Source organism: Neophocaena asiaeorientalis, unplaced genomic scaffold (genome assembly GCF_003031525.2).
Source record: "Neophocaena asiaeorientalis asiaeorientalis breed wild unplaced genomic scaffold, Neophocaena_asiaeorientalis_V1.1 scaffold275, whole genome shotgun sequence".
NCBI lineage: Eukaryota > Metazoa > Chordata > Mammalia > Artiodactyla > Phocoenidae > Neophocaena > Neophocaena asiaeorientalis.
In genome coordinates this window covers 10,238,704-10,257,685 of record NW_020173679.1, presented here as the reverse complement: position 1 = coordinate 10,257,685, position 18,982 = coordinate 10,238,704, and the positions used below count along the sequence as shown (strand labels likewise).

The 18,982-nt window shown below is 46.2% G+C and overlaps 1 protein-coding gene across 2 annotated transcripts in view; it reads left to right on the top strand.

Moving 5' to 3' along the window:
* CAMTA1 (calmodulin binding transcription activator 1) overlaps nucleotides 1-18,982 on the top strand; it is an 841,285-nt gene that overhangs the window by 800,584 nt on the left and 21,719 nt on the right. The window contains exons 2-6 of one of the 2 annotated variants that reach the window (XM_024749944.1): nucleotides 10,485-10,636; nucleotides 14,092-14,288; nucleotides 14,991-15,069; nucleotides 15,318-15,633; nucleotides 16,064-16,587. In XM_024749944.1, coding sequence (XP_024605712.1) covers nucleotides 10,499-10,636; nucleotides 14,092-14,288; nucleotides 14,991-15,069; nucleotides 15,318-15,633; nucleotides 16,064-16,587 — 1,254 coding nt within the window. In that variant the 5' untranslated portion in view covers nucleotides 10,485-10,498. The remainder of the gene's footprint in view (nucleotides 1-10,484; nucleotides 10,637-14,091; nucleotides 14,289-14,990; nucleotides 15,070-15,317; nucleotides 15,634-16,063; nucleotides 16,588-18,982) is intronic. The other variant, XM_024749943.1, reaches the window with a different exon arrangement.

The window sequence follows — 18,982 nt, the reverse complement described above, 5'->3', positions numbered from 1 at the left end:
AGGGTTTTTTTTTTTTTTTTTTTTTTTTTTTTTTTTTTACGTCTTTGCCCCACCTTGTAACACATCTTACTCGCAGAGTTTTCTTTTTTATTGCGTTTTCAACTTTTCTCGTCCCAACCTTGTAAAGCACGGCTGCTGAGGTGGAAGCGTTATCATGTACCGTCTCAGTTACTTGTTTGTTTGTTTGTTTTCAGATGCCTGGTCCCCAATCTGTTTGATGGGATTAGGAAAGCATGGCCCCGAGAGAAGGGAGGGAACTGCTTTTAGTAACTTGGCTGGAGAAAAGTCACCTAGAAATGATGAAGGGAAACAAATATTTTGTTCTACGCAATCTCCTTTACCTTCTTCTGCTTGAAATCCACAACTTTCTATTTTGAACAGATGAAATCAGTCCCTTGTTCAGTATGTATTGAGGGCTTACTACGTCCCAGGCCTCGGGAAGATGGCACTGAGCAGAGCAAAGGCAGGCGCTGGCCCCATAGAACTGTCGAGATCTCTCTTCCTTCCCCTTTATTTCCATTAGGCTGAGGTTCTGGGAATGAAGGCTTATTTATGTCTTATTTGGTTTTTGCGTCCCTGGTGGCCACCACCACGACTTGAGTTGTCCTGTTCGCTGTTCCATCCCCAGGGCCCTGGCCGGTGCCCGGCAGTGGTGTCCCAGCAGGGGTTGTGCAGTCGACATTCACAGAATGAGTCTGTTCTGGCCCTGATTCTCCCATCTTTCTTCCCCGAGGACTCGGAGTGGTTTTTTTGGTACAGCTGGGCACCCCAGAACAACCTGCCGGCGCTTAATTAATGGTTTCTTGCCCCTTGACAATTCCCGTGCGTTTTGTACTGCGTCTTGGCAATTGTAGTTCTTAAAGGCAGGGTTTTCCTTTTCCACTTCCTCCGTGCGAGTCATTTAAAGTTCATCCCCCGCTCACATCCTTACGTCCAGGTGAGGTGGCTGTTCACCTCCAAGTCCTGTTACAGCGCTTTTTCCCTCTAAAGACCCCGTTGGTGTCTGGTAACAGGCTTTCCTCCGCCACTTCATCCATTTCTAGAATGTCTCAATCCGCGCTTATAATATCTCTCATTTTCACTGGGTGCTGAGACTGTTGAGGCAGTGGCCTCCAACTGTGTTGCTTTGGGGGGACGTTAGCAAACCTGAAACGTGCTCCTCTTTTGAGATTAGATGACGGTAGGTATAGAATCTGTGTCAGAGTTCCCGACTTCCTTTGCTCTCATGCTAATTAGGGGCAGTTTTGCTGCCTCGAACTGCAGTCGGTTCGCTACGTGACCGACGGTGAAGTTGGCTGCTGCGTAATTCAGGTGCCCTTACGTGCTGGATGCCGTGGCGTGATCCAGCGGAGCTCCTTGGGTTCCACTGACCCTTCTTGTCCTTGGAGGAGAGGTTGGACATCTTCGCCCTCGTGCAGCTCCAGCTGTAGCACTGCAAGATTTCAAAGGAGAAATCCTTGTAGATTGGCTTTGCAGCTCTCTAACAGTCTGGCTCCTCACCGCTGTTCGTCAGCTTAAAGGATTTTTCCCTGTCGTGCCTAAGACTCTGAATTCGCGAACAGGGTGAAACACAGACCAAGAAGAAATATGAATCCCACCTCCCTGCCAATGAAGAAAGTCTGAAGAAGAATTGCTGATGTCATTTCTAGTGTTTTGGTCCATAGCGCTGGGGAGTTTTGAAGAAGTGGAGGATGGCAGTTTTTCCTAAGGCTAAATTTAGCCATTGCTTTGGAAAATCAGAGTGGTACAGCTTGTGCCTTATCTCCGGCCGGGCCTCACCCTCTCCTCTGCACTTGGACGTCTTCAGTAGCTCGCTGGGGAAGAGCAGCTCCCTGCACTCCAGCGGCCCCTTGATTCTGGGAAGGAATCAAGCGACTTTCCCCGTCTTTCTGAGCTTCCTGCAAAATGCAGGAGGCTTCCAAAGCAGCAGTTACAGTTCTCTACAGAAATAGCCCAAGCCATGCCTCCTTTTGCTTCATCAACCCTTCCTGCCAGCTCAGCCAAGGGCTGGAAATGGAACGAGAGACATGGCCTCTGGTCCCCAGTCCAAATAGCAACAGGAGGGCACATGTGTGCTCAAGCCACAAATAACGCGTTTTAAAATAGCAGATGGTATCTGATGATCGCGCCTTCATTCATTTACCTGCCAAGGCAAAACTTTCTCCTCTGCTCTGGCAGCAAGGCCGGCGGTGGCCCGGGTCGAGCAGTTGGAATAACAAGCTCCGGTTTGCAGATGTTATTTGTCGGCTGATTTTCAGGCCCTGCAAATCCATGCCCACTTTCTGAGGCTGTTCTAGAAAATGTCTCTTTGGTCTCACACGGTAAAAATGTCATGTCTCTAAAACAGCTTAACCTGTTAAGCACTTTCGTAACTAATTAGATCAAGGTGTGCTGCCAGCCACTGTGTTCCAGATACTCCGTTTCACCAGGGAAAAGTAGGAATACCTAGAAGGTAGGGATCTGTATTTACAATGTGACGCTGAATGGATAAAGGAAAGTGACGTTGCTGTGAAATTCCAGTTTGTGTCTATGAAGGGTCAGATCTTCCTCAGCTTTTCTGCCAGGGTCTTCACCAATACAGTTACATTTTTTCCTTACCTGAGCCCCCAGGAAAGGGCAGCCAGCCAGGTAGATGCCTAGAGCTTCTTCACATGATTTCAAGGCACCTCCATTGGGTTCTGAGCATTTTGACTGCTCTTTCTTTCCCTGGGAGGTAAGGGGTAAAACTGGCTAATTGGAGTATAGTCCCTGGGAGCCCACTGTGGAGAGCAGAGGTCACTCAGAGCCCCTGCCCCGGAGTTTGAATGACCTCATCCATAAATTGGCTTCTGAAGAAGCTTAAATTAGAAAAGAATATTCCTTTCCACTGACTGGGCCCCCATTCTGTATCTGATACCAGGGATACAAGATTTGCAGACAGCTCGCTCTGGTAGAAATGACATGTGTAAGAAAATAACTGTACATTCTGGTAGAAATGACATGTGTAAGAAAATAACTACACACAGGACACAGAGCAAGACATGACGATTTGCTGGGTAGACTGGAAAGCACGTGGGTCTGGAGTCTAACCTGTGCTCTAATCCCTGCCCTGATACTTAAGACCTCGCGTAAGTAACACATTTTCGGAGCCTCGGCTTCCTCATCTGTAAAAGAAAGAGGAAAATCAGAGTTGTTTTCCAGATCAGAAATAACACATGTGGAATGTCTGGCCTACGTAGATGCTCGGTGGCAGCTACAGATCATAAAACTGGAGGGGTGTTTGAGCCACACTCTGAAGAATAAGAAGGTCGCCATGTGGACATGGGGAAAGGTTGGCATCACCCAAGGCGCAGAAACATGTAAGGTTCCTGATGGCTTTGGAGAACGGTGAGTATGAGAGGACCCCTAAAAAGTAGCCCGAGGCCGTCAGCAAAGAGCATCCCCTGCCATACCAAACGCTCGCCGTTTTATTTGTAGGTCCCAGGGGAGGCAGCTAAGTGTTTTTTAGCAAAAGATGATCTGATATAAAGTCAGAAATTGCTTCATGTCGTATTGCTCAATACAGGCATGAAAATCAAGTCAGTTCCAAGATTTAAAGTGCGTTGTGCATAATATAGAGGAGGTTATGGTCACTAGGTGCGGCTGAACACCTAAGACCAGCACTAGCCTAAGTCCAGCTAGTCGTGGGTTCCCGACACAGACGCTTTCTCTCATCAGATGCCCAAACACTCGGGATTCTCCAGTTTTACAGCAGCAAATCCCAAACCTTCTAAACTTAGAATATACTGTGGGTGTCTGACTTCATGAAGTTTCTTCTGTGTTAAAACTTTGGTACTGCTTAGGAATTTTAGGTCGATATTAATTGGGGACATTTTTTAAATGAGTCGCTTTGAGGGTTAGGAATCCCTGTCAAAGAGAGATGCAGAGATGACCCATGACCGCTGCTGTGCTGTGTTACACTCCGTGTGGTAGCCCTGAGGAGACACTTGGACAGGGTGAACCCAGCAAGAGTAAAGGGGACATGAAGCGGGCCAGCAGTTAGCTGGAAACGTTTTTTCATCTTCTTGATCTCCGTAGTACTCAGAGCTATTCTGGCATTAGGAGTGTATTTTTCTTTATGTTTTCTAGTGTTGTTGGAAAACTCTGGGAACTGAAGGATAAAGTGGTTGGATATACTACATGCTATATCCTGTACCTGTACTTTTGAGATACAAAAAGTAGGCCTAGGCTTCTCTCTTTGTAGTTTAATGTATCAGGAAGATTTCTTTTCAGCATTTATTTTCTCGACTTATTATATCCAGGTAACACAGTTACTTCCACCATCATTTTATCTATGTTTAAAATGCCCCCTAGAAGGGTAGAATGAATACTGCAGTGCTGTGTTAGAGTTGGAGACATTGTATGAACTCATGTTTATTTTCGTATAGATAGAAAAATAATTATAGATATGTGTGCATACATGGGCTGTTATACTTACAACTTTGTCCTGGCTCTGTGCACTGAGAGGGTCCAGGAGCAGTGACACTCCAGCAGTAATGAGCACACCTAGCACCTGGATCTTGGTTTCTAAATGCCATTCTCCAATAAAAGAAACCAGGGCTCCCTAGAGAGACTGCTGATTCTTGGGCTGGGACAGGGAAAGGACAAGATGAGCCTGGAGCATCCGGTAATGCCAGAAAGGAAGGAAGTGCTCGAAAAAGAAGGGAAAAAAGCTGAGGGTATGTCCAAGGGACACAGGAGCCAGCTTGAAAGAGCTCCCAGTGGCCACGCTGGGACAATTTGGGCAATTAATGTAGTATCGGATGATGACCAAAGTGTAAAATAAATATACCTGAGTTCATACTAGTACAGATAAAAGGTTGATCAAGTAAATAAACCATGAGGGACAAATCTTCCTTATAGAAGAACTCCAAGTAATATGTGTGGATACTCCTCTATCCACAGGGTGGAACTTAATTCTCGTCCCCTTGCTCGGCTGGACTTAGGGACTTGCTTCCAAAGGATAGAGTAGGGAAAGAGGAAAATAGGAACTTTATCATGGAGCACTGTAGATTTATAGAGCAAATGATCACGGTCTGTATCAGCAGTACATCATCATTTACCCCCGCTTGTGTGATGGGCAGGGCACTTGCCCTCTGTGATCCTCTTGCTAAAAACCCATGACTCCAGTCTAATCATTAGAAAACATATCAGGCCAACTTCAAGGCAGGGACATCTACAAAGTACTTGACCAGTAGTCTTCAAAACTGCTCAAATTGTGACAGATCAGAGAAGAGAAAGGCGATTTAACAGCTAAATGCAACATGGTATCCTTGGTTGGATGCTGGAACAGAAAAAAATACATTAATTCTAATTCAGTTCTGATGGTGTGGTCTAGCTCAAGTCTGTAATTTAGTGAATAGTAGTGATATACCAGTGTTAGTTGCTGAGTTTTGACAAACGTACCCTAATTGCGTAAGATGTTCATATTAGGGGAAACTGGGTGAAGGGTATGTGGGAACTCGACTACCTTTGCAACTCCTCTGTGAATCTCAATTATTCAAAAAAAATTTTTTAATGTATTATTTTTTTTAATGTTCCAGAGGTATGACTGGGTACAAGGTCCCTGTCCAATAGTAGTTCAGACTTAAGAGAGTCTGACCACTTTTAAAAATTCAGTTTATTTCATCTTCACGGGCAGCATAGATAGTGATATTCCCATTTTACAGAGAAAATCGAGGTGCAAAATGGTCATTATTTTTCCACAGTCACACAGTGACAGGATTAAACCTGGAGCTCTTCTCTCTACTCCAGTGTTCTTTCCACTATGTCATCGCTGCCCAGTCTAGAAATGCTGCTTCTGCTAAAAAGGGTGCAGCTCGAACAGGCTCGGGAAGAGGCTTGGAATGAACCGTGAGCCAGACTTGCTGCAAAGCCATCAGCGTCATTTTCCTTTTGTCTGGGGTACAGGTGGGGGGGTGCGTGTGTCTTGAACGTAGTGGGAAGGAATTACTGCATGATAGTTGAAAGATCTCATTCCCTGAAACCACACAAGTAAATAAACTGCTTTAGAGAAAAACAGGTGGCAAAGCCAGGCACCTGGGAAGACATCCCACTCAGAAGAAGAAGAAAGTAATAAAGAGGCAAGATCTGATGGGGATGAGAGAGGAGTGCCTGCAGAGAGCAGTGCAAGGAGGTGGATTTTAAATCCTTTTCGAGTGTCGTCAGGTCTGAATTAGCCGTGTGCTTGAGAAGATGCACAGCCCAATGCTGTTGGCAGAGCCCGTGTGGATGGACCGGGGATGATGTACAGGAGGTGACATTTTGCATGTCCACATGGGGTGGGAACCCGTGCTTCTGCTCGAGCAGGTGGTCCTGGGGTCCTTCTTTAACAAGCACTGGGGTGGAAAGAGGATTCATTCTTGAGGAAGGAGGCTGGGGTCTTAGAGCAGCAGTTCTTGAAATGTGGTCTCAGCCCAGAAGCATCAGCGTCACCTGAGAACGTGTTTGAAATGCACCCTCTAGGCTCACCCAAACCTAGCAAAACCAACACCAACACTAACACCAAAGCAAGCTGGGCATTGCCCCCACCAGTGTGTTTCAAAAAGCCCACTGGGTGATTCTGATGCCTGCTGGCACCTGAGAACCACTAGGCTGAGCAGACGCCTCCACTCGGGTGGCACACTGCCTGCAGCGGGCACGAGCCGGAGGGTGAGCACCCAGACGCCACTGCCGCCGCAGGGGGGACCCAGACGTATAACCCTGGAGGCTCACGTGCTTCGGGAAGTGGGTGCCCTCAGCTTACTTTCCGTGCAGCCGGGTCTCACAAGGGAGCAGTCCAGTCGCTTCACTCAGACTGTCCTAAGGACAGGGGGCTTGCAACCCCTCAAAGCTGAATCACCATTGGCTCTGTTTGAAACATCATGGGCCAGACTGCAGCCAAATTCATCAGCCCCCTCAATCTGTACGTTATTGGTTTTCCTCTCCTCCCCGCCTCCACAGTGCATTAATTTAACAACCCAGGTTCATTCAGCCTGCAGAAATTATCTGTTGGCCAACAAAGGAGCACAGGGATCTCTTCACTAAGCCATCCCCCAGTGCCTGGTACACAGTAGGTGCTCAATAAATATTTGTGCGTGAACGAATAGATCTTCAAATGTACTTTTTTCATCAGAAAAAGTTTTTTGCTTCTAATTGTATTACCCTCATCGTATAATTTCACACAATACACAATTAAGATGAGAGATAGCTCTGAAATTGTCAAGTGTTTTGCAATAATGTTTTAGTAAAGCTGTAAAGCCCGAAACAAGCATCAAGTTGTTGCTTTTGACTTGCCCGTCATGGAGAGTTGGACACCATCATTTTTTCCATCGGAGGAAGCCTTACAGAGGAAAGGAAGTATGATCAGAAAGCCTCCGATTCTTGATTCACAGGGTGGCACAGACCTGACTCTCTGGGATGCCAGCTCAGTTGTTTCATGTTTTAATCATCACTACCTCCCCCCTTTGGAGTCAAGAGGCTCAGAGATGCCGTTCTGCACGATATAATTTTCTTAAGAGGCAAAAAGACTGCTTCTGAGTATCTTCACGAAGTGCTTCTCAGAGCAGCTTAATCACACGCGAGCGCTGACTGCACAGCCCACTGTGGCACGCAGCCCGGAAGCAGGGAGCCAGTGACCCCTGGGGCAGACAAGGCGTCGTGGTGACAGTGTTTTGGCGGGGAGATGCATTGGCAGGGCCTCGCTCCGCGATGTCGGGGAGGGTCGGTCTGCAGTGTCCACGCTTGGCAGGGGATGGGTGGGGGACGGGGGGAGTTGGGGGGACGAGCCGGGGCTGCCTGCACTGTCACCGCCGCAGCCGGAACAGAGCCACCCCGACGGGCTGAGCACAGCCGGGTGGCGAGCCCTGTGCCCTTTTGCCCCTTGGCATGACGTGGCATGTTAATCTTGGCCACTGTGCTCCAGACAAGTGCAAACCGATCTCCGAGAGAAGCGAATCGGATTCTGAACACTCACTTAATAGATGCAAGATTTGCAGGCTGGCAGAAGAAATCATCAGAACATGGCTGTAGAGGCTTAAGCTGCTTCAGTGGGATGAGTGAGGGTCTCTGGGTGGGTTCAGAGATGAGTGGTTGTCTGGCTAGCAGGATCAGCAGGAAGCAGGGAGAGTTTATAAACATATCACGAAGGATAACTGCTGCTCCACTTGGGATCACACTCTTTTTTTCTTACCTTTTTTTTTTTTTTTTTTGGTTACGCGGGTCTCTCACCGCTGTGGCCTCTCCCGTTGCGGAGCACAGGCTCCGGACGCGCAGGCTCAGCGGCCACGGCTCACGGGCCCAGCCGCTCCGCGGCATGTGGGATCTTCCCGGACCGGGGCACGAACCCGTGTCCCCTGCATCGGCAGGCGGACTCTCAACCACTGCGCCACCAGGGATGCCCGGATCACACTCTTTCTGAAAGGTAAAATTCTTTGTCCTCAGTTGGCTCCAGATGGAGAAGTCCCACATTCTACAAAATTTCCATTTTCTAATGAGGGCATGGAGTAAGGATTCTAAAATCAACTCTGAAGTCACTTTGTTTTCCATTAGTGGTCACAGGATGACCACGGCCATGGCCAGTGCATCACAAGCAGATCCATTCAGGGTTACTCCCCCATCCGTGACTGTGCCACTGAGGTGCTTAGAGGGTCCTCAGAGTTCGTCACATCTGTCTGCATGAAATTGGAACAGAGAGACGTTACCTTTCACTTTTAAAGAGGAAGGATTTTTTCCTCTCATGTTGTTCCTGGAAATAGCTTACTAAGAAAATAATACCACAGTTCTTGAAAAGCAGTCTACCTCCTCTTGCTTTTGTGGTTTAGAAGAGTGAGATCAATTTGACATTCGGTACTGAAAACTTCCCCGTTTTCAATACCGAATTGAAAACGTATTTACTATCTTTTTACTTTGAGAAAAAAGTTCTGTTCCCTCGGGTAAGACCGTCTAATCCTTGTGCATCTTCTCTTCCCATAACTTTCCCTTCCTGTTGTCGCGTGGGGGCTAAGCTCCGGGTCCTGGAGACGGAGAAGCCAGGTATCCTTTCATGCCTCAGTGTCCTCATCTGTAAAATGAAGACAATGACAGGACCAGCCTCACACAATGGCCGTGAGGGTAAATGAGTTAACATTTGTCAAGTGATTTACACAGTGGCACGGATTCGGTAAGTGTTAGCTCCGTCCACTTTTTAATCTCTCGTAGGGTCGATACGCTTTACCCACTAGTGTCAGGATTTACAGTCAGGATGGCAAGGAACGCTGATAAAATATTTCTTCTCCGAGGGTACTCCTTTTCATGATTCAGTTGGCTGTATTTTGAAAATAGTGACGCCATTAGCAATTTTGAGGAAGAACTATGTTGCCACAGGTGTTTGATCAATTTCCCAAGACGTTTCATTCACATGCCACAAGGTGATGCTGATGGCTGGCACACTTATCTGGGACTTACCCATGTCCTGAGCATTTTCATCTGTTACTTCATTAAATTCTCTCAACACCCCTCGGAGGTAAGGACAGTTACTGTCCCCATTTAAGAGTTAAGGAGGGCTTCCCTGGTGGCGCAGTGGTTGAGAGTCCGCCTGCCGATGCAGGGGACGCGGGTTCGTGCCCGGTCCGGGAAGATCCCACATGTGGCGGAAAGGCTGGGCCCGTGAGCCATGGCCGCTGAGCCTGTGCGTCCGGAGCCTGTGCTCCGCAACGGAGAGACCACAACAGTGAGAGGCCCGCGTCCCCAAAAAAAAAAAAAAAAAAAAAAAGAGTTAAGGAAACTGAGACACCAAAGGTTTTGTTCAAAGTTACACAAGTATTATATGGCACAGCCAGTGTTCTTAACTGTGTCCTGATTGGTCCTTACCCCCCTCTCCAGCTTCATCTTCTGCTCTCCTCTCTGCTGTGGTCCAGCCACATGGCTTGTGCTCCTGGAACGTTCTGCCTCAGGGCCTTTGCATTTACTCTTACCTAACCCCAGCTCTAATCTATGTGTGTGTCTGTGGCTAGAGCCTGGATCAGAAAATCTTTTTTTTTTTCCAGTGTGTGGGTAAAAGATACTACTTAAAAAAAAATCTAGATATCTATATCTGTGTGGGGTTGTGTGTGTTCTTCTTTCCCATAGTGATTGCTTTCTTCCAGTGATTTAAATTAAATTGTATTCATTTCATTTGTTTGCTCTAGGGGCCTTTCAACCAGATCTCTCTTCAAGGTTTCCACTGGGGAATTTGCCAAAGAAATGAGGTCCAGGAACCTGAAACCAGGACCTTGACAAAAACGGGTTTTCTGTTCCTTTCGCTGAGAACTTTGGGCTGCTGTCGAGGCTGCAGTCTTATGTGAAGTGTCAGGGTCACTACCGCGCTGGAGAAATGCAGCCTGGACAAAGCCCGGTGATTTGGTTGGGTCGGTGGCCATCTTGGATGCCCGTCCTGCAGGCTCGCCTAGGCCACGTGTTAATGGCCCTTCTTCCAGAACACCACCTCACTCTTCCTTGTTCTGCCCTAGATAACCAGTTCAGGATGTCCATCCTTGAGCGACTGGAGCAGATGGAAAGGAGGATGGCTGAGATGACCGGGTCCCAGCAGCACAAGCAGGGGAGCGGAGGAGGGAGCAGCGGAGGGGGCAGCGGTAGTGGGAACGGAGGAAGCCAAGCTCAGGTACGAGTCTGCGCGGACTGTCGCCTTTCATGGTGTCTAATGTTTTATTGACGTGCGAGGCTGTCGATCACAAGTCCCTTCTCTGCTGCTGCTGGCACCCTTCCTGGAAGAGGCAAGAGGCAGGGGGGTGCTTTGTAGTCCCTGTGTTTCTGAGTATTCAACTCTGTGTTAGGGAAGAAGCCTTGGACTGTGGGGCTTCTCAGTGGTTCACCTTCCTAAGCCTCGAATCACTGATCTCAGAACTCACTGCAGTTATCTGACAGCGGGAGGGCGGGCATCCAGTGACAGAACAGAGGCCAAGAGATGACTCAGATTCGCTGGGCTCAGAGTTCAATTAGAACCTATTTTGTGTTTTGTGTTCTATCTTTATCTTAAGTATAAATAGAAAACATAATTGTTTTATAAGGGCCCAGAGAAACTGTTTCTGTAATTTTTCAGTGGAGAATAGTAGAACATTATACATTCTGTCGTTGTTACAAATGCTTTTTCATCAGTTCCGTGATGAATGCATTATTATTGTCAGGTACAGGGAAATCATCAAATATTATTTTAGAGTCCCATTAGTCTTGAAGGCTTTATGTCAATTTCATTTAGGAGCTTCATTTTGGGGAAGTTTCCTAGGCAGAAATTATTTTTCAGGAGGCCCTAGAATAAATTTTTTTTAATTAATTAATTTTTTCTTTTTTTTTGGCTTTGTTGGGTCTTCATTGCTGCGCGCGGGCTTTCTCTAGATGCGGCGAGCTGGGGCTACTCTTTGTTGCAGTGCATGGGCTTCTCATTGCGGTGGCTTCTCTTGTTGCGGAGCACGGGCTCTAGGAGTGTGGGCTCCGTAGTTGTGGCGCACGGGCTTAGTTGCTCCGTAGCATGTGAGATCTTCCCGGACCAGGGATTAAGCCTGTTTTCCCCTGCATTGGCAGGCGGATTCTTAACCCCTGCACCACCAGGGAAGTCCCCTAGAATGAATTTAAAGGGACTGATGGTGTTTCTTACCTCCACCACTGAGACATCACCTAAAAACCTCAAATAATTCCCCCTCTTTCTCTTCAAGATGAATGTTGATTTTTTTCTGAACAATTATATTTTAAAGTGAACATTTGGAGTTTTATGATCCTTGTAAATATCAAGTATTAGTAATATTTTTAATAATAGATGAAACACATCTATTTCATCACAATAGATGAAAACAAAGCATGCGGTACCACACCCCTGAAACTAACCTTTTTCCCGGAATTTCCTTCTTATTTCTCTCCTATCTTCAGAAATCAGTGGAAAAGGAAAGACTTGGCACAAAGGAAAATATTATTAAGGCTTCCTGTCCACCTGATACTACTGATTTATAAAAAGAAGTAAACATTATTTACTATCTATCTCATGGCTAAAATAAGAGATTCCCACGAAATCCTTTTTCTTTCACCAACAAAGGCTGCATAAAGGGAATGGAGAGTAGTGTCATTTTATAGCTCAACTATCTGGCAACTGGCCTATTGTCTGATCCCATATTAACTGCTACTGAATACTCTTTCATCAGTTTATGCTGGCTTCGATAAATATCTGTGTCCACCTTATGTGACAGAGATGGAGCTGTTTTTGTTAATGCAAAGAAATTCCCTCTTTGCCCACTACCCAGTGACTTCCGTGTGCCCCTGAATGTGTCTGTCTGGGCCTTTCGAGTCAAGGTCATTCTGCTGAAGGTCGGGCTTGCCCGGCTGTGCTCCTCTAAACATGTCACGACAGTTCTAGTGAGGGTGACATTAACCGTCCTCTGACTTTTTATTTTTGCAGGCGTTTTTTTTTTCCAGATTTCAAAACAGAAAACAATGAGGAGCAACAGTGTTTCTGTAGTAATTGAATTTCATGGGGTTTGTAACTGGACAAAATACCTTTAAAATAATACCAGAGAGGAGAATTAGACCAGAAGGGCCATTTATTCGGGGTGGGGCAGGGGGGCGGTGGTGGTTGTGAAACGTAAAAGTGCTAGAGCAGAGACTCAGATAAGCTGTTGAGGTTCCTAACTTTGATTTTATTTTTCTTCTTTCACAACCTCCTTTTACAAAAAAAGAGAAGAAAGCCAGGTGGCTAACATGAGTGAATTTCTCTTTCTCGTGTGCCTCTGTGGTTAGCAAGAACGCTTAAATTTCAAGGTCTCTCATGCCTTCCCCAGTGTCCTTTTTGTTTTATATAAAGGACTGGATTATTACTGGATTTTTAAAAATCTGTTTTGTTGGGTTTTTTGCGGTGCGCGGGCCTCTCGCTGTTGTAGCCTCTCACGTTGCAGAGCACAGGCTCCGGACGCGCAGGCTCAGCGGCCATGGCTCACGGGCCCAGCCGCTCCGCGGCACGTGGGATCTTCCCGCACCGGGGTACGAACCCGTGTCCCCTGCATCGGCAGGCGGACTCTCAACCACTGCGCCACCAGGGAAGCCCTAAAATCTGTTTTTTAAATTGAGATATAACTGACATATAATATCATATGAGTTTCAGGTTCACAGCCTGATGATTCGGTATTTGTATACATTTTGCCAAATCGCCACCATGATAATCCATCATCACACATAGTTACAAGCTTTTTCTCCTTGTGTTGAGAACTTTTAAGATCTGCCGTCTTAGCAACTTTCCAGTATGCAGTACAGTCTTATGAACTATAGTTGCCATGCTGTACATTACATCCCCAGGACTTATTTGTTTTATAACCTGAAGTTTATAACTTTTGACCCCCTTCACCCATTTTTCCCACCTCCTCCCCCCACCTCTGGCAACTATCAGGCTGTTCTCTGTATCTATGAAGTCAGGAGGCTTTTGTGTGTGTGTGTGTGTGTGTGTGTGTGTGTGTGTGTCTGTTAAGATTCCTCATATAAGTGGCATCATACGGTATTTGTCTTTCTCTGACTTATTTCACTTAATGTAACGCCCTCAAGGTCCATCCATGTTGTTGCAAATGTATTACTGGATATTTCTAAGTGCTTCTTTAGGGAGAAAAATCCCCCATCTAAGTGACTTAATTCTCCTTCAGAAGGATCAGGGGAGTCAGGAGCTCCAGGCAGCCGGTGGTGGAAGCATACGTTACCCTGCCTTACTCTCCCCTGACAGTTTACTGCCTGCAGTGTTTACTTCAGCTGGGAGGCTGGGGCCACGTTTTCTGTTCGTTTCTTTTTAGCAGTATATACTTTCCCTCAGCTGGATCAGCACGAAGCTCACAATCAGAGCGTCAGCTGCAGCAGACGGACTCTGACGTCCTTAGAGTTACAGAAAATTACTGTGTGCCCGGCTGCGGACACGTGCCACTGAGCTGGACACGGCACGTTCTGTTCTCCCTTTCGAGATGTCTTATTTTCAGCTTCATGCTTCCCGTTTTCCGCTGCAAATCGTAACGCTCCGGTTCCCACCCCAGCGTCCGGGTGCTGACTTGGTACAGGGCCTTTGGTCCTCCGATCGGAACACGTGCCATTTCATTACAGTGTGCGTCTGGCCCCGGGACCCTGGGGAGCTGCTTTGAGAGCCGCGTGGTTGTCGTGTGCGAGAAGATGATGAGCCGGGCCTGCTGGGCAAAGTCCAAACATCTGATCCACTCAAAGACTTTCCGTGGAATGACCCTCCTCCACCTGGCCGCAGCCCAGGGTTACGCCACCCTCATCCAGACCCTGATCAAATGGCGGTAAGGCTGGGGCCAGACGGACGCTGTCATCCTCACCCCTCAGCAGGCGTTCCTCTTAGGGTGTCCAGTGGTGGAGGGAAATCTGGCCATTCGGGGAGCGTGGTAGCCTGAGAGCAAAGGGCTCTCTCTGTGGACAGTTCCAAGAAGTTCTATGAACTTCTGCCCGAGAAGTCCTGAGTGAGATGCTGAACTTAAACATTGGACGTTTTTTTTTTTTTAATATAAATTTATTTATTTATTTTTGGCTGTATTGGGTCTTCGCTTCTGTGCGAGGGCTTTCTCCAGTTGTGGCAAGCGGGGGCCACTCTTCATTGTGGTGCGCAGGCCTCTCACTGTCGCGGCCTCTCTTGTTGCGGAGCACAGGCTCCAGACGCGCAGGCTCAGTAGTTGTGGCTCACGGACCCAGTTGCCCCGCGGCATGTGGGATCTTCCCAGACCAGGGCTCGAACCCGTGTCCCCTGCATTGGCAGGCAGATTCTCAACCACTGCGCCACCAGGGAAGCCCAACATTGGACTTTTTAGTTCCCCTGGGCCTCTGGCAAAACAGAGAGCCCAGAGCACCCTAGGGAGTCTGGGGCTCTATTTCTTCACGCCAGGAATGTGACACGCCCAGTTTGGTTTCATCTCTGTGGGTTTCATAACGTTCTGGTATTTTTTAACGTGGATTCATTGTGCAGTAATTTCTGGTACTGTTCGTTCCAGCACAAAGCATGCAGATAGCATTGATTTGGAACTGGAGGTTGACCCCTTGAATGTGGACCACTTCTCCTGTACTCCTCTGGTAAGAAATGGGTTCATTTATTCCCCGAACTGTTCTTCTAGGCTGGCATAGGGATGTGCTTGGTTCCCTTTGTATTATCCCTCATTGAACATACGACATGTATCGGAGCTACTTTGTAATGGTAACGTTTTATGGCCCCATTGAGATCAGTGCCGAGGACCAATTAGTCAATTGGCAGCAATGGCAAAGGTCAAATACGTTTTTTAACTCGCATTGAGGAAGCTCGCTGTGTCTCTCTCTTTTTTCAGATGTGGGCATGTGCTCTCGGGCACTTAGAAGCAGCTGTCGTGCTGTACAAGTGGGACCGTCGGGCTATCTCTATTCCGGACTCTCTAGGAAGGCTGCCTTTGGGAATTGCCAGGTCAAGGGGTCATGTGAAATTAGCAGAGTGTCTGGAGCACCTGCAGAGGGACGAGCAGGCTCAGCTTGGCCAGAACCCCAGAATCCACTGTCCTGCAAGTGAGGAACCCAGTGCAGAGAGCTGGATGACCCAGTGGCACAGCGAAACAATCCACTCCCCAGAAATACCCAAAGGAGTCACCGTCATTGCAAGTACCAATCCAGGTAAACATTTTAAATGATTACATCTCAGAACTTGGCAGATTTCCCTTTTGCTTTCGTGCAGCTACCCTCAGAAAAGTCCATAGGATATTCACATACATTTAAGGGTTTGGGGTTTTTTGTTTTTTTTTTTAGTGTTTCTAATTTTCCTTTTAGTTATTAGAATGCCTAGTGCTTCCCCCGGCCCATCCCACCCCAAAACTGCAGAAAGTAGCAAAAAAAAAAATCTATGTTCGTGCAAGAAAGAACTACAGATTTTGGAGTAGGATTATCTGACTATAGTATATGCTGCTGGGGAATATTGAAATGTTAGGGACGTGTCTTGAGTTCTGGCTTTGCACTTCGTTTCTCTCAGGCATAGAGAAAGTGTTAATTCTTTAGGATTCCTAATTGTATCGCCTGTCCTGACTATCCTTTCTACTGTACTTTTCAGAGCTGAGAAGACCTCGGTCTGAACCCTCTAATTACTACAGCAGTGAGAGCCACAAAGATTATCCAGCTCCCAAAAAGCATAAATTGAACCCTGAGTACTTCCAGGCAAGGCAGGAGAAGCTGCTTTCCACTGCACTGAGTCTGGAACAGCCAAATATCAGGAAGCAGAGCCCTAGTTCTAAGCAGTCTGTCCCCGAGACAATCAGCCCCAGTGAAGGAGTGAGGGACTACAGCCGGGAAATCTCCCCTCCCACTCCAGAGACTGCAGGATTCCAAGCCTCTGGATCTCAGCCGGTAGTAAAGTGGAATTCCAAAGATCTTTACATTGGTGTGTCTACAGTACAGGTGACTGGAAATCCGAAGGGGACCAGTGTAGGAAAGGATGCAACACCTTCACAGGTGCGTCCACGGGAACCAATGAGTGTCCTGATGATGGCTAACAGAGAGGTGGTGAACACAGAGCTGGGGTCCTACCGTGATAGTGCAGAAAGTAAGGAGTGCTCACAACCCATGGATGATATACAGGTGAGCGTGGGGAAGGTACACCTGCAGAGGCTGGTCCATCCGTCCTAGCTTCCTTGATCTTTACTGCCAATTTCCAGAGGTCATGTCATTTTCTCACCGGTGAAGGGTTCGAAGTCTGGGCTTATATATAAGAATTTTGGAGTGTCTTCTTTACTTGGGCCACATTTTCACTTGTGAGTCAAGCATTGTGAACAGGGCCTAAATACCAGGGACCCAGATCTCAGTAGAGCCTTGTCCTAGCTCCTCAAAACTCCTACAATAAGTCTTTTGCTTCCTCCTTGCATCCAGGGTGACTGATTTTGCTGTTTAAGTACTAGTTAGGGTCACAGCCTGATAATGGCTAAAACAGGAGGCCTGTGGGTAGAATTTGAATGACGTGATTTGATAAGCACGACAAGCCTCTAGCCCTTGTGAAGGCGTATATCGTCTGCGGCTCTCGTGAGGTGCAGTGGCATCTCCCTAAGGCTGATAATCGACTGCTTTTATGATAAATCCAGGATCCTTTGGGGGCCTCACAGTTGTTATAGATTAAGAGAATACATACCGAAGTAAATTTGAGGTTAGGCTCTTAAACAAGCAAATTCCGTTACTTAAAATATACTCTATGGGGAGGACAAAATGAGCATCCAGAGAACATGTGTCTGACTTCCTCTCTTTCCCTCTTCCCATCGATAGAATCCAAAACAAATATAAAAGGAGAAAACTCCCATAAGAAATTCACTAGCGCACCTGTGCCTGTAGAAACGATGGGGATCTCGTATCCCAGACAGCATTCCTAGATAGGTCTCGTTGCTAAAACACTCCTGTTCATTGCATCCCAGGGGACCCTTCCTACCAGCCCCCACTGTTTAGCACAGGACAAGAATCATGCACGCATACCAGTATGTTTCCATCCCTGGTGCGTGGTGGGCGCCCCGCTACTGATCTACCAACCACTACAGTTGTGGGGAGGCCTTCCCCAGGAAATCAAATAATATTTGAGATGAGGGGTTGGCACATTTTTTCTGGAAAGGGCCAAATAGTAAATATTTCAGGCTTTGTGGGCAATACAGACTTTGTCATGACTATTCAGTCTGCCTTTGTAGCACAAAAGCAGCCTTAGACAATATTAAACAAGTGAGTGGGCCATGTGCCAATAAAACTTTATTTACACAAACAGTTAGCTAGCTGGATTTGACCTGCCATAGTTAAAGCCCTGTTTTAAACAATTTCTGATGGAGCCCGTACTAGATATTAATTCTGAGCAATCTGGAACAACATTGATAAATATAAACATATAATAATAAATCACCAGACTATGAAAATCAGCAGCTTAAAAGAGGGGAACTAAGATGAGCATCTAGAACAGTGCTGTCCACCAGAACTTTCTGTAGTGATGGAAACATTCTATGTCTGCCCTGTCCAATATGGTAGCCAGTGGCCGTGTGTGGTACTGAGCATTGGAAATGTATTCAGTGTGAATCGGGAATTGAATTTCTCATTTTACTTATGTTTAATTAATTTACGTTTGAATAGCCATTGGATAGCACAGCTTTAGAGCAACTGGCCCTTACTGAAACAGTTGATGCAGGAAATAGAAAGTAACCTAAAAAGAAATCTACTTTATATTTTCCCTGAAACTTCAGAGAATATTTTACTAATTTAAGACCACATACCTATGAAAAAAGCAGCAGTCTAAAGAAGCATTTTAGCCAACTGAAAAAATTAACAATTAAAATTAATGAAATAATTCAAGAAATGGCAAGCCAGAGTTCGTGGAGGAGTGAACAGTAAAACCAGTAATACTGATATCTCTGAATAATTATTAATAGTGTGGTTGCATGATAAGCAGTTCTTTAAATAAAGAGGAATAATGTTTCAAAAAATAACCCAGAACTAAGATTCCAAATGGTTTTAACAAAACCAGGGAGGTGGGGCAAGGAAGGTGAAAGTGTATTAAAGCAGTTCCCCTGTCCAGGGAAAAATCAAAGTTTGTTCCAATTATTATATTGATAGATATGTGTAGCCTGAAATATGCTTGTTAGAAATGTCAAGTTAATAGGTAGTGTTAAAACAGGCTACAGAATTTCTACGTCATTTAAGGGGGAAAAAAGAAAATTTGGCCCATTCAGGAAAAGTTCAGTAATGGTAATAAAGAAAAAAGCAACAACAGAAATAATACTCTATAACATAATATTGTAGGAATATTTTCAAACATGACTTATTCCCACTTTGGAAACTGTTAAGTCTATTAAAAGATTCTCAGATTGGGTTAAAAAAAAAAAAAAAGGAAGCAAAATATACTATATACTGCTTGTAAAAGAATTTAAATGAAATGAAACAGAAAGAATGAAAATGATGTGATAGGTAAAGATATAACAGACAAATGAAAAGAAAAAGAAAAAAGATAAAAAGT